This window comes from Falco punctatus (assembly GCF_963210335.1).
Source record: "Falco punctatus genome assembly, chromosome: 15".
In the NCBI taxonomy this organism is placed as follows: domain Eukaryota; kingdom Metazoa; phylum Chordata; class Aves; order Falconiformes; family Falconidae; genus Falco; species Falco punctatus.
The window spans coordinates 11,064,588-11,077,586 of NC_137595.1; the positions used below are offsets into that span (position 1 = coordinate 11,064,588).

The following is a 12,999-nucleotide window of genomic DNA, read 5'->3' on the forward strand; positions in this document are numbered from 1 at the left end:
GGACAGCGCGGCGGATCGGCCTCCCTGCTGGCCGTGCGGTGGGCGCCGCGGCCGTTCTGGAAGGATCCCGGGAGCAGGGCCCGGGCGGGCGTAGGCGATATGTCGGGGCTGCTCCACACGACGCTGAGCGGGCTTAACAGCGACTCCTACTGCGAGATCAGCCAGTACCGCGACCAGCACTTCCGGGTGCGCCCGGCGGCCGGGCCTGAGGCGTGGGGGTAGGGGCGGCGGGGCCCGGGCGGGAGCGGGGCCCGGGCGGGAGCGGGGCCCGGGCGGGAGCGCCGTTGCTGTGGCAAGGCCGTGCGAGCAGCCCGCGAACGGGAGGGCACCGCGTCTGCGGGGCGGCGGCAGGTGCCCGCCGGGGCCTGGCGGCAGAAGTGGGGCGCCAGGCGTGCTCACCCCGCTGCGTGCTCCCCTCTGCCCTCAGGGTAGCAGGCAGCTGCAGGAGAAATCCCTGAAAATTTCCTCTACGCTCTATGTTGGAAACCTGTCCTTCTATACCACCGAGGAGCAGATCCAGGAGCTCTTCTCCAAGTGTGGAGATGTCAAGAGGATTGTCATGGGGCTGGACAAGATCAAGAAAACTCCCTGTGGTTTCTGCTTTGTCGAGTATCCTTTCTGGTGCCCTGTTACCCTCAGGTCCTGGGTGGTTGCCACCTTTAGTTCCTCTTTGTGCAGCAAGGTTAGCTGAGGAGGAGGGACAGTCAGCTGCTTTCTACCAGGCACTTCCCTCCCACCCTTGCTACTTCACCACTGCTTTAACTGAGACAGCAGTGCCATAGGCGGAGAGTGCTACCACTGCTGTATTTCCTGGAGGTGGCAAAGAGCTCCTTTAATTTGTTACTTTCGTTAATGATTTTAGGGCCAAAATCAGAACTGTTACAGTCGTCATTCTGAGGTCTTGTATGGCCAGAGCACGGTCACTTTCTTACCTTAACTTTACACCTGAATGAGGCAGCAGAATAAGCCATGGCGGTATTCCCAAGTACAGGGTACACGCTTGTACAAGTTGTACCATGAGCTGTCTTTGCAAAGCTCTTGCGAGGCCTCTCCCTCTTGTTCAAATTCAGTCAAGTTTCAAATAGTACAAAAAGACGTATTACAGCTTTCTTGCCGTTAGCAAGGCTTTAACATGTTTTGTTTCATCTACGTGTGGAATAAGTGCTCCAAAACTACTTCTTGTCTGTGCAGGTACTAACATTAATCCTTTCAGTTTAGAATCCTTTCTGGGTGGCAGCTGGTTTTAGCTTTGATTTATATGAGCACAGCTTCTGATCCCATAGAGGAGAGCAGAAAGAATAGAAGAGGCTGGAAGGCAGGGTTTTTCTGCTTCTCAAATGGAATAGTTGTCTTTTTTTATTTTCCTTGTACCCAACAAAATATCACACTTAGTTCTCCTTATAGTATGCTTCAGATACTACACAAGAGCAGATGCTGAGCACGCAATGCGATTTATCAATGGCACACGACTAGATGACCGCATCATTCGAACTGACTGGGATGCAGGGTTTAAGGAGGGGCGACAGTATGGAAGAGGAAAGACTGGAGGACAGGTGAAGACAATACCACTTCATACCTTGAATTTGATCCCCGTAAGACTGTGTACTGCTTTGCTAGTTTTGTCTTATGCAGACCAATGTGTAAACTGTAAAGACCTGATAATGAGCTTTAGTCACTCCCAGGTTGTTTTGGCGACTGATGCCTGGTTAAAAAGCTAGAAATAGAACTTAAGGCCACATATCCCACCATGTAAGCAGAATGTTCAGAATGTTCCCTAATCCAAGCTAGTACTCTTAAAGAGATGCAGAGTTTGAATGGAGGGGGACAGCAAAGCCGCTAGGCCAATCTTATAAAGCAGCACTTTGCCCCAGTGCGAAGGTGAGGTTCCTTTGCAGATTTCCAGGGTGGAGGGGAGGAAATGTTTGGGAGGCCAAGCCTGGCAGTTCAGAAAGCTGGACTACAAAGCTGAATGAAAATAGTTTGGGGTCTTACTTGCTTCTTGTCTAAAAAGACCTCAGCCATCAGCTGTATGCTAATTTGTCATTTTCACTACCGTTACCACCTTTTTGGGGGATTATTTGAAGAGATTTCAAATGAATCTAAGTTCTTCTAACCTGAATTCCAGTTCCCCCGCAACTGAGCAAGGAGAGGGTGATGATTCTGAAGTCTAGCAGGAGTCAGGCAGTGCAGGGTACTAACATCTGTGTTACTGTTCTGCCTCAGGTGCGAGATGAGTACCGGACAGACTACGATGTGGGAAGAGGTGGCTTTGGCAAGATCATTCAGATGCAGAAGGCAAATCATCAGCCTGCAATCTATTAATTGCCTCGTGGGTCCTAGCTCGTAGAGGGCTTTGTCCTTCCAGAGCTAGCCCTGCTCTTGCATTTTGGATTGGGGTAGGGAGTGATATCCAAGTTCCAGCAAAAGGTGACCCTCCTTAGACTGTGGATATACATGTATTCATTCCCCCTTCCTTCTGGGCTAGAGATGATGTTCTGTGTTGATACAGGGCAACAAGGGAAAAAAAAAATGGACAGCTCTGCAGGATTCTGGGTAAGAAGAAATGCAGCATGTCACACACACCTTGTGCTATGACACAGCTAAGCAGGTGGCGTCCTCCAAGCTGTGACTGCAGCCATGTTTGCTCTCAAATGGAACTTCTTAAAAACATACCACCATCGGAGCCATCCAGGTGTCTGGGCACCTTATGGGGATGCACAAGATGATTCAGGTTTCTAATTTACAACCTCATCAGCTTCCAAAGCAGTATCGCTGTTTGGATGAGAGAAGTGGAACAAGGTCTTATCATCCTTGGAGGTGCTTGTCTGCACATCTAGCCCTTGGGTTGGTGAGGGCCTGCAGAGCATTTCTCTTAATGATGCCCCCAGTGCTGCCTGGCTTTTTCAGATCCTCACTGTTCAGCGTGATTTTGTTAAAAGTTTCTTTTAATTTTTTAAATAAACAGTTGTATTGGGTCTGGCTGAGATGGAGTTAATTTTCCCCCTAACAGCCCTCATAGTGCTGTGCTTTGTTTTGGTAGTTAGAGGTGTTGATAAACACCAGCGTTTTGGTTAGTGTTGAACAGTGCTCACAGCATCAAGGCTGTCTCCAGTGTTTCCCCCTGCCTCACTCAGTAGGCTGGAGGTGGGCAAGATCTTGGGTGGGGACAGAGCCAGGACAGCTGGCCCAAACTGACCAAAGGGATATTGCCATATGACCTCTGCTCAATAATAAAAACTAAGGGAAAGGTGGCAGGGGTTTGGGATGGGGAGGTGTATTCGTTACTACAATATTTGTATTTTGTCTACACCTACTGAAGCTCTGCTTCTCAGCAGCTCAACAATGCCTGCCAATGGGAAATAGAGAATAAATCTTTTGGTTTTCTTTGCTTCCACACACAACCTTGCTTTTACTATATTAAACTGCCTTTATCTTGACCCATGAGCTCTTTTCCATCTTATTTTCTCCCCTGTTGTCCTGCTGAGGAGGGGAGTGATAGAGTGGCTTGGTGGGCACCTGGCATCCAGCCAGGGTCAACCCACTGCAGTCCTTTTTCATGCTCAACATGGGGCCTGAGACTGGCAGTTTTGTATTAAGCGTGCTATAGCAGTAGTTGTTACTCAGTAGTAAGCTTCCACGTGGGTCATGGAGTTTGACTGCACTGCTTGTCTTTATTTTGCTGAGCCTGGGCTTTGCCCTGGCATTAATGGCCTTGCTGTGCTGGGGGAGCTGTCTTGTGGAAAGGGTGAGGGAATGCATCTCCCTCTTCCTGCCTGGGATTGATGTGGGTGGTTTTATTGTGCAGGCTCCTGAGGTCCTTGCTCACCCTTGCATGAGCTGTTTAATGCAACTAATTAACGCTGTTGACATATTATGGGGTTTGTGGAATGTGGTGTCATCCTGCTGTAGGAGAAGACAACTTTTGGGTGAGGCGATGCTGAAGCATGCCCTGAGGCGGCTGGTCCCTGGGTGGCAGGGGTCCCTGGGTGGCAGGGTGCGTGGAAAGATTTGGGTAGGTGCCTGGGGTGGTTATCACCTCCCGTAGCCTGGGACTTTACACCTGAACAGGCAAACTGATGTGCCACTGGATAGAAGGGTGCCTTGCCTACCAGTAAAAACCAGCAGCTTCTAGCACTGCTGGGGCTTGGCCTGTGCCTGCCGAGCTGCAGTTCGGTACTGTCAGAGGACTGTGATTAAGGCAGGGACCCACACCACCTCTGAGAACACCTTGACTAAGGCTGGGATGCAAACTACACCTGAGGGCATGATGGTAGAGATAGGGATCCAGACCACATCTGAGGACACCATGGTTGAGGTGGGGACCCAAACAACAACAACTACAGTAATTGTCCCCGTAGAGAAAAAGAAACAACAATGGGGTCTATGGATCCGTATCACCAATGAGTAAGAGAGGAGAAAGAAGAGGAAGGGTTTAATCAAGAAGCTTGTCCTTTGGCAAAGAAATTAAAGGAAGGAGTGAGGGAATTCAGGTAAGAAATAGGAACCTACCTGGTCTCTGTCTCTGACCTCATCAGAACTTTGAGACATGTGGAAGGAGTACAGCCGCCGGCCGGGTGAGTGGATTGCTGCCTGGCGGCTCCGATGCTGGGGCAGTGGGGCTGACGGTCAGCAAAGGGAATGTAGGGAAGCCCAGCAGCTGGGATCCCTTGCTAGGAACCAGGGAATTGAGAGAGGAATTGGAAAAGAAGCAGCAATTTGCAGTTTCTGGAGGCAACTCCTCTTGAGTTTGAGTGCAAGATACCCATTCAAGGAAAGTCTTGTGAGCTCCTCAGGAAAGTGGACTACCACAGCCAAAGACATCCAGTAGCTGAGAGAATTAGCAGTGCTGGAAGTCATCTACAGTGACCTAGACAGTGATGAGGTCTCCAAAGATCCAGAGGATGGCCTGTGCACACAGGCCATGAATCAAAGTGATACTCTTAACAGCTTGGCAGCGATGTATTGTCCAGATATGGATACACCAGCTGTGGAGAGAGTGTCTTCTTAGCTCCAAAACTTTGAAGAAAGTTTCTGTCCCTCTTGACCGCTACAGGCCAGCACCTTGGCTGTCAGGGGCACCCCAAGGGGTCAGTCCCCTCCTGCTCGGGTCAGGGGAAAGGGAGCCCCAGGCACATGCCATGGGCTGCACTCTGGTTCTTCCTGTGTGACAAGGGGGAGGACGATGGGGAGTGGGATGGTGAACCCACCTTCAAGCTGGAAGCCCGTGTATGCAAACTGGGAGGGAAGGCAGTTGTTACAAAGGGGCCACGCAAGAAGCCTGGCAGCTTTGTTGCTGTAGAGACACAAGAAGGCAATCAGCGATCTCCCAGACATAGAAAGACTGAGGTCACCTCCATTGCCCCTGGTGAGGGGACTTCTGGCCTGGCATTGCAAGGGTCAGACAGTGAATACTCTGAGCAGGAACAGGAACAGAGGGTCCCTGCCTTTGGCCAGGAGGAGGAAAGGGGTGACTGGGTATACTGGGCTGTGTGGATTCGATGGCCTGGCACATCAGACCCACAGAAGTATAAGGCTGTGGTAGACGCTGGTGCACGGTGTACGCTGGTGCCATCAGGGTGTAGAGGCACAGAACCCGTGCGGATCTCTGGAGTGGCGGGGGTGCCAAGAATTGTCTGTATCAGAGGCTGAAGTGACCTTAACAGGGGTCAGGTGGGAAAAGCACCCCATTGCGGCCAGCCCAGAGGTCCCTTGTATTCTTGGCATGACTGCCTCAGGAGAGGGTACTTCAGGGACCCAAGAGGTACCAATGGGCTTTTGGTGTAGCCACTGTGAACACCGAGAAGATCAAAGAGCGATCTACCCTGCCTGGCCTCTTGGAAGATCCCTTCATGGTGGGATTGCTGCGAGTTGAAGAACAGCGGGTGCCAGATGCCACCGGGACGGTGCACTGGTAGCAGTATCACACGATCTGTGACTTCCTGGCTCCCATCCATGAGCTGATTCATCAACTGGAGAGCCAAGGAATGATCAGCAAGACTCACTCACCCTTTAACAGTCCCACATGGCCAGTGCAAAAGTCTGACGAAGGGTGGAGGTTAGCAGTAGGCTATCGTGGCCTGAATGAACTCACACCACCACCGAGTGCTGCTGAACTGGACATGTTAGAGCTCCAACAGGAACTGGAGTCAAAGGCAGCCAAGCAGTATGCTACAGCTGACAATGCCAATGCATTTTTTTCAATTCCTTCGGCAGCAGAATGCAGGCCACAGTTTGCTTTCACACGGAGGGGTGTCCAAGACACCTGGAACAAACTGTCCCAGGGGTGGAAGCACAGCCCTACCATTTGTCACAGACTAATCCAAAGTGCACTGGAAAAGGGTGATGCCTCTGAACATCTACAATACATTAATGACATCATCGTCATGGGCATGGGGCAACAAGGCAGAAGAAGTGTTTGAGAAGGGAAAAGAGTAATCAGATTCTTCTGAAAGCTGGTTTCACTGTAAAAAGAAGTAAGGAAATAGAGAATAAATCTTTTGTTTTTCTTTGCTTCCACATGTGACCTTGCTTTTGCTTTATTAAACTGCCTTTATCTTGACCCACAAGTTCCTATTTCCATCTTATTTTCTCCCCCACTGTCCTGCTGAGGAGAGGAGTAATAGAGCAGCTTGGTGGACACCTGGTGTCCAGCCAAGGTCAACCCACTACAACAGTGAGTCCTGCACTTGGTGCAGTTTGTGTATCAAAACCATTTGCTCTGTGACATGAACTGGGGGGGGTGTGTGGTGGTGTAACATCTCCTGTTGGTATCTTAAAGCTGCTGTCACTTGCAAACACAAAGATGGACACTAAAACGTGGCACAAGTTTTGCTGTGTTTCTCTTGGCTTTTTTCTTGGTGGGGGCTTTTCCTCCTCTTTTTGCAATAGCTGATGGCTGACGTCAGAAGAAAGTTGCTTATAAAGTGTATGGCTGCTCTGAATAAAACAAGTCCCTATGTTTCACATCTGCAGGTTCTAGGAGAACTTTCCCTATCCTGTCACCTGTTTCACGGTCACAGTGTGTAAAGCAAAACAAAGGCTCAATGTGCACTTCAGACAGAAAGGAACCAGGAACTCCCTTCCCTGCATTTATGAGAGGTTTTCCTCCCATTTTGAGAAGAGCACAGCTAATACTCTCTAATCTGTTCTTAGGGTCCAAACAAGGGACCAAATGAGATGAAAACCCTTTCTGATCAGTCCCCAAGAACACCTCAGCTAGGGCAAGTAATTCCATTGAACAAGTTAAATTCTGTCTGTAAATTAGGTTTGTATTATGTAAATAATAGCAGCTGCTCCCTGCCCAGTAATGTGTAATCATGATTTTTCATGCATTATCTCATCCAAGATAGAAACTGTTGCACACCCATCTGCAGACCAGGCATACAATTTGAATTACTCTAACACTCACATTACCCCAATGTCTCCGTAACTGAGCAGGAGAGGCTGTTACTAGTTTGTTAAAATGTCTCCTACCTGTTTGTTTTGCAAGTCAGGTTGCTGTGCCTGCACAACTGTCACAAGTCTTGAAGGAGCTGCATGTTTAGTCTTCAGCAGGTTTAAGCAATGACAGCACCAGAGAAGCCCGTGATGTGAGCTGCTCCTGAGGTGCAGTGACGAGGAGCAAGACATTGACTTAAGAGCAAAAAGTACAAGCAGTCATCTGTCTAGCCTGGCAAAGCAGCGTCAGTGTGAGGTCCCTTGTGGAGAATGTGAATTACAGAGGGAATAATTGCCTGGGCAAACACAGCAGGGAAACAGGAAAAGTTATGGAAGATGAGGAGAGGTATCAGCCATGATACTCTAGGATTAGTAAAGGAATCTCATGTGTATGGAGTAGGGAAACACAAGGCAAGCTTTCAGTCTGCTCCTGGAAGAGCCTGGTGTGGCCTGTTAGACACATCAGTCCTATGTATGTGACAGAACATGCAGAAATCTGTTCAGTCAGGTGCCTATGACTGCAGAAGGCATCAGCCCATATTTTTGCAAGATACTGTGATTTCAGTTCTACAGAGATCTCCCTGTTCCACTCCAGTCTGAAGGAAGAGTGTCTCCTTCAGCCAGTCCCAAATCAGGGCTAGCAATCTATGCACCATTCCTCTTTCAACAAAACATTTGCAAAGAGATTTGTGCTGACTTTTATTCAAATACATGTATTTGCCTAAAAGAATCCACCTCAAATACTACAGCTGCAGTAAATGTCAGGATCCCTTCCTTCTACAGCAATCCCAGACAGAACCAAAGAGAGATGAGAAAGTTTACAAGTCAGTAGGTGCTCCTAGATCTTGGCCCGTGCTGCCACATGTAGGTACCCACGTGGCACTGTGCTGCATCCATCGGAAGAGGTGTCCTTGCCAAGAGTGTTGCCAAGCACAGCGGCTGCCAAGGTCCTGGATCAGCCCCTCCTGCCCTGGCTGAGCTCCTGACTGTGGCACACTCTGTGCCCAGAAGGCTCAAGCTCCAGGGCTGCCTTTCAGACACCTTTCATCAGCACACAAAGGTCCTGTTAGGAGAGGTAACCCTTTGTCCTCACATTGCTGGGGCAGAGCCAAGCTTGGCTGTGCAGCCAACAGACTGAGAAGAGATGAGACCCAAGAGAGCCCAGGCACAGCTTAGCAGCAGGCTGCCTCTCCAAGCCACGAGCAGTTAACACGCTGGAAGCAGAGGCCACTTTCCCTAGCCAACAGCCAAGCTCTTTCTGTGAAGAACTCTGATGCTGAGTCCATGCCAGCACCAACCAAAGGAGCCTAAACCACCCTTCAGGCTTCCTGGGGAATCAGGACTTGGACTCCAGTGAGTTTCTGCTGGATCTCTTGTGATCTGTGGAGACCTTTTTCCTTCACCATAGAGAACAAAGTGGAGCAGTTTTTCCAGAAAGTTATGTTCCTTCTCAAGCTCCTTGGCTGTGCTCTCACTCAGGAGCACCACATTCAAAGCCATCTGCACTGGAGAGGGGAAGAGGCAAGCTGTGGTTCTCATTCAGTGTGACAGCTTTTGGAGTCCCCTCTGAGCCAGTAGCAAATCTGAGCAAACTTTAGAGTGGTCAGGCAAATGGCAAGATTATAGTCGTGGTGCTCCACAGCTACTTCCAGCCACTGGTGCCCTGAGGAAACCCTGATCACCTTCCTCTCCCATTTGTGCCATATGGGATCCCACACTTTGCCATAGACCCCAGAGGCAGACACACCAGGCCCGCATCACCGTGCTGGGTCGACGAGCTGGACCATTTCACCCTCCACCCCACAGAAGCAGCAGACCAGCTCGCCCAGCCCATCACTGTCAGACCCGAGAAATCAATCTTCTTCCCAGCTGCCTCCTCCACTGCCAGAGCTGCCATTAGCTTCATGTGCAGGTGCTGGTGTGGTCTGCACAGCTTCAAAAGGGTACAGATGTAGTCCATGCTGACCAAGTTGGAGCCCCGGAACCAGCCCATGGGCACCCACATGCGCTGTACACAAGCCCAGCGCATCACCAGCCTTCTCGTCCTGTCGCTAGTGCCCTGCGTTGGTGTCAGGAAACCCACCTTGATCTTCTTGTCCCGCTTCACGTAGCCTTTGCTGTTGTGAATGCAGTGGGGACAAGGTGCTCAGACACCTGCATGCACGTGCAGCCCATGGAGATCTTAACAGTGGCAGAGGAGGGGTAGTTCATCATCCCACTGATGGAAAACCGCCTGTCTGTGCCATAAATCTGGTACTTGCATTGCGCACACTGTCTCCGCTGTCTCCTCTCCACGCCACTTGCCCGGGAACTCACTTCCACCATGTGAGGGTGCAGGTGCCATTGGGGTACAGTCTCATATGAGAGGTACTCCTGGAAGTCCTGAGGGACCAAGGCAGCCTCCTGATGGGTGCAGGCATGATCACAGCATGTTGCCAGCTCCAGGACAGGCTGTGACAAGAACTGCACTTTGGCTAGTTGCAGCGTGGATGGGGGAACAAAAGCAGCAACCAGATCACCAGATGCAGCACTGGGAAGAAAGGCAAGTAAGAGAAGAGCAACCACCTGGCAGCAAGTCATTGTGCCAGACCTGCAAAGGCAAAGTGAGGAGAGCATTAAGCCTGCATGATTAGAGAGCCGGCCACCTGCCGTGGCTCAGGGCTGGGAGGATTATCGTGCCAGCTACTGGGTCTTGCATGCTTAAGCTCTTACCACAGAAAGCAGAAGGGTTGGGACCTGCCTGGAGCCAGGTGAGTAAGGTGTGATAGGAATCTCACCCAGCACTGGCTTTGATCTCCTGGAGCCCTTCTGGAAGCGAGGCCCAGCAGGCAACCCAGCACTGCAGAAATATCACCACCTGAGGAGTTTGCTCTGTCACACCAGTAACCCTGTCTTCCCCAGGGCAGATTCCCTGGATTCCAGGGTTCAGGCGCTGCTGATGGATGCATCCCACCCAGCAGCCCACTGGTCACCTGCAGGAAGGAGGATCTAAAGGGTACCTGCTTGCTGGTCTTACAGGGAAGAAGGTGCATTAGCTCCTCAGGTTGAAGTATTTGGTGTCCCAGAGCAGTGTGGACCAGCCAGCCTATTTTAATTCCCAAATATATCATTGTACCCCATTTAAAATTTAATTTGCTGCTACATCTCTAGTGCCAGGGACACCCTGTTGTGGCAGGGGAGCAGTGCAGGGCTCAGGATCCAAAGTGCCAGCTCTCCTTCCAATGGCTCAGTGGCACAGCACCCCTCCATCCTGCCCCAAGCCTATGTACCCACATAGGCTCCTCTCAGCAGCCCCCCAGGAGGTTCTTCCTCAGCAAGCAGCTGATGTGCAGTGAGCTGCCTCGATGCCTCTGCTGGGAAAGCCCTGTGTCCCCCAAAGGCAGCCAGGGTCTGCACTGGACACGTGGCAGTGCATGCGGTTATTAAAGTATGAAAGCCACAGGGGATGGGTTGGAGCCAGGTGGGGAGGGAGGCAGAGACCCACCAGCTCTTGGCACCCCCTGCACCCTGAGCCACCAGTGCTGCATCCCCAGCATGGCCCACGGCCAGACTATGTCACCGTCAGACGGTGGCCACAGGCAGGTCTCCTCTGCAATGCTTCCCCATCTGCCTGCCCCCTCAGCATGGCTTGGACCAAACACAGCTGGAGCCAACAACCCTCCAGCTCCCCTTTAAATCCAGGGGGGATGGCAACGGGGAGATCATAAACCACGACCTGGCTATAGCTCCCAGGAGGACCTTCCTGAGTGCCTGCCTGGCACTACAGCCAGCAAGATAGCACAGAAACAGGAGCCTGCTCTGCCTCTCCTGCCCATGCACCAGCCCGTGCTTGTGCCCAGTCTGCCTGGCACCCATGCATCGGCAGAGGCACAGGCAGGGGAGCAGCTTTGGGCTTGTTTGGTTCCCTCCAGGGCTCTGCCAGCCGCTCTGTGGGGGCTGGAGCCAACCTGTCGAGGCCCACGGCCAGGCAGCAGATGGGAACACAGCCTGTGCTGCAAATCTGGGTGGTAACTCCCCGCTGACAGGGCAAACGGCAGGCAGCTGTGTGCAGGGCTGGGGACCAGACATCTCAGCAGCAAAGCCAGGCTCTGCTTTTTGCTGCATTTTCTCAGTTTTTAGAATTTTCCCCCTTCCAGACCGGCACAGGAGGGGAAAGCTCACCCTACAGCCCCCAATGCCCGACAGCCTTCACCCAACCCCTCTCTGCACAAGGAGCATCTCAGCAGGCCACATGCAGGCTGGTATGGTGGCAGTTCTGGACAACACGCTGGGGCTCCACTGGGCTTTACTCACCCACCAACTGATGTGCGGAGGTGTACAGCACCAGCGGGGCCTGGGAAAGGCAGGGTTGCTGCCCAGCAGAGGATGCAGTGCCACCCCCGGCAGCTCTGCCAGTGCCGGTGGAGTGGAAGGAGGTGGCAGGCAGAGGGAGGCAGGGTCCCCCCAAGAGTGGGCTCCCAGGGCCGGGGTGACCCCTCCAGGCAGGCAGCCAAGAGCAGGGTGCCCAGCACAGGGCCTGGGGCACAGGGCCCTGGGACAGGGCTGCTGTGCTCCTGCCAGCACCTGTGCCTGTGGTGGGTTGGCACCAACGCACCGCACCGGCACGGGCTGGCAGCTGCCAGACAGCTGCTTCCCTGCCAGGCTGCTGTGGTGGGAGCTGCCCAGAGCTTCCAGCACCCAGCTCCATGTGCAGAGCTCTGCCAGTCCCAATGGGTGCCTGGGATGGGATGCCAGTGCTCAGTGGGATGGCCTGGAGCCAGGTACAGACACGCCTGCGGGCACAGACCCACGCGTGGCCACAGGCATGGATGTGCACCCACGCGTGTGGACAGGGGCACAGACAAAGGCACGGGGGGCCGCAGCAGCACTGAGCCAGAGGGTGAGGGCTGCAGCCACATCGTGGGCCCGTTGCCCACCAGGCTTGGGCGACAGCACCTGAACCCGTCTGCACGGGTGCTGGGGGTCTGCCCGCTCAGGGCTCAGCAGGGCCCCGTGTGCTGCCCCTGGCCGAAGGTACCCCTGAGGTGGGGTGGTGAGACCCAGCACAGCACACTGAGGCACTGGCATGACCAGGAGAGCTGGAAGAACCAGCGAGGAGCCAGTGCCAGGAGTCAGCTGTGCCTGAGGGCTGGAGCCTGAGGCTCTGGCAGGTACCCCCCGCCCCCCACCCCCGGCAGGGCTCACAGTTCCAGCCCAGGGGCCAAGCAGAGCTGACGGTGTGAGGCCTTTGCTGCTGACCATGCAGTGACCCTGTTCCACTGCCAGTAAACAGGGAGAGATACCAAACCCACACAAGATACATCTGCCCTAAATTAGTTTATTTTGCAAAATAATGTCAGGGCTGATTTAGACCAGACCAGAGTCTGGGAAATCATGATCTCACATGGATGCAGCCCAGCTTCTGGCTGTGCTTCCTCTGCAGGCTATTACTGGAGCCTCCAGGAAATATTTCCAAGGTCTTTATTGCAGCCACTGCCCTGGTGACACACTCCCACGCAGCACAGAGCCTGCAGGGGGGACCGTGGCAGGCTGGAGTCCTGCTCACAGGTGCCAGAAAGGTAC

The 12,999-nt window shown here is 52.7% G+C and overlaps 1 protein-coding gene across 1 annotated transcript; it reads left to right on the plus strand.

Moving 5' to 3' along the window:
* Positions 1 to 51: 51 nt before the first annotated feature.
* Positions 52 to 2,975, plus strand: NCBP2 (nuclear cap binding protein subunit 2). The gene is made up of 4 exons (XM_080366008.1): positions 52 to 186; positions 428 to 609; positions 1,415 to 1,553; positions 2,224 to 2,975. The coding sequence occupies exons 1-4, from the start codon at positions 100 to 102 to the stop codon at positions 2,320 to 2,322; spliced, it is 507 nt and encodes a 168-aa protein (XP_080222134.1). The 5' UTR covers positions 52 to 99; the 3' UTR covers positions 2,323 to 2,975.
* The last annotated feature ends 10,024 nt before the right edge of the window (positions 2,976 to 12,999 follow it).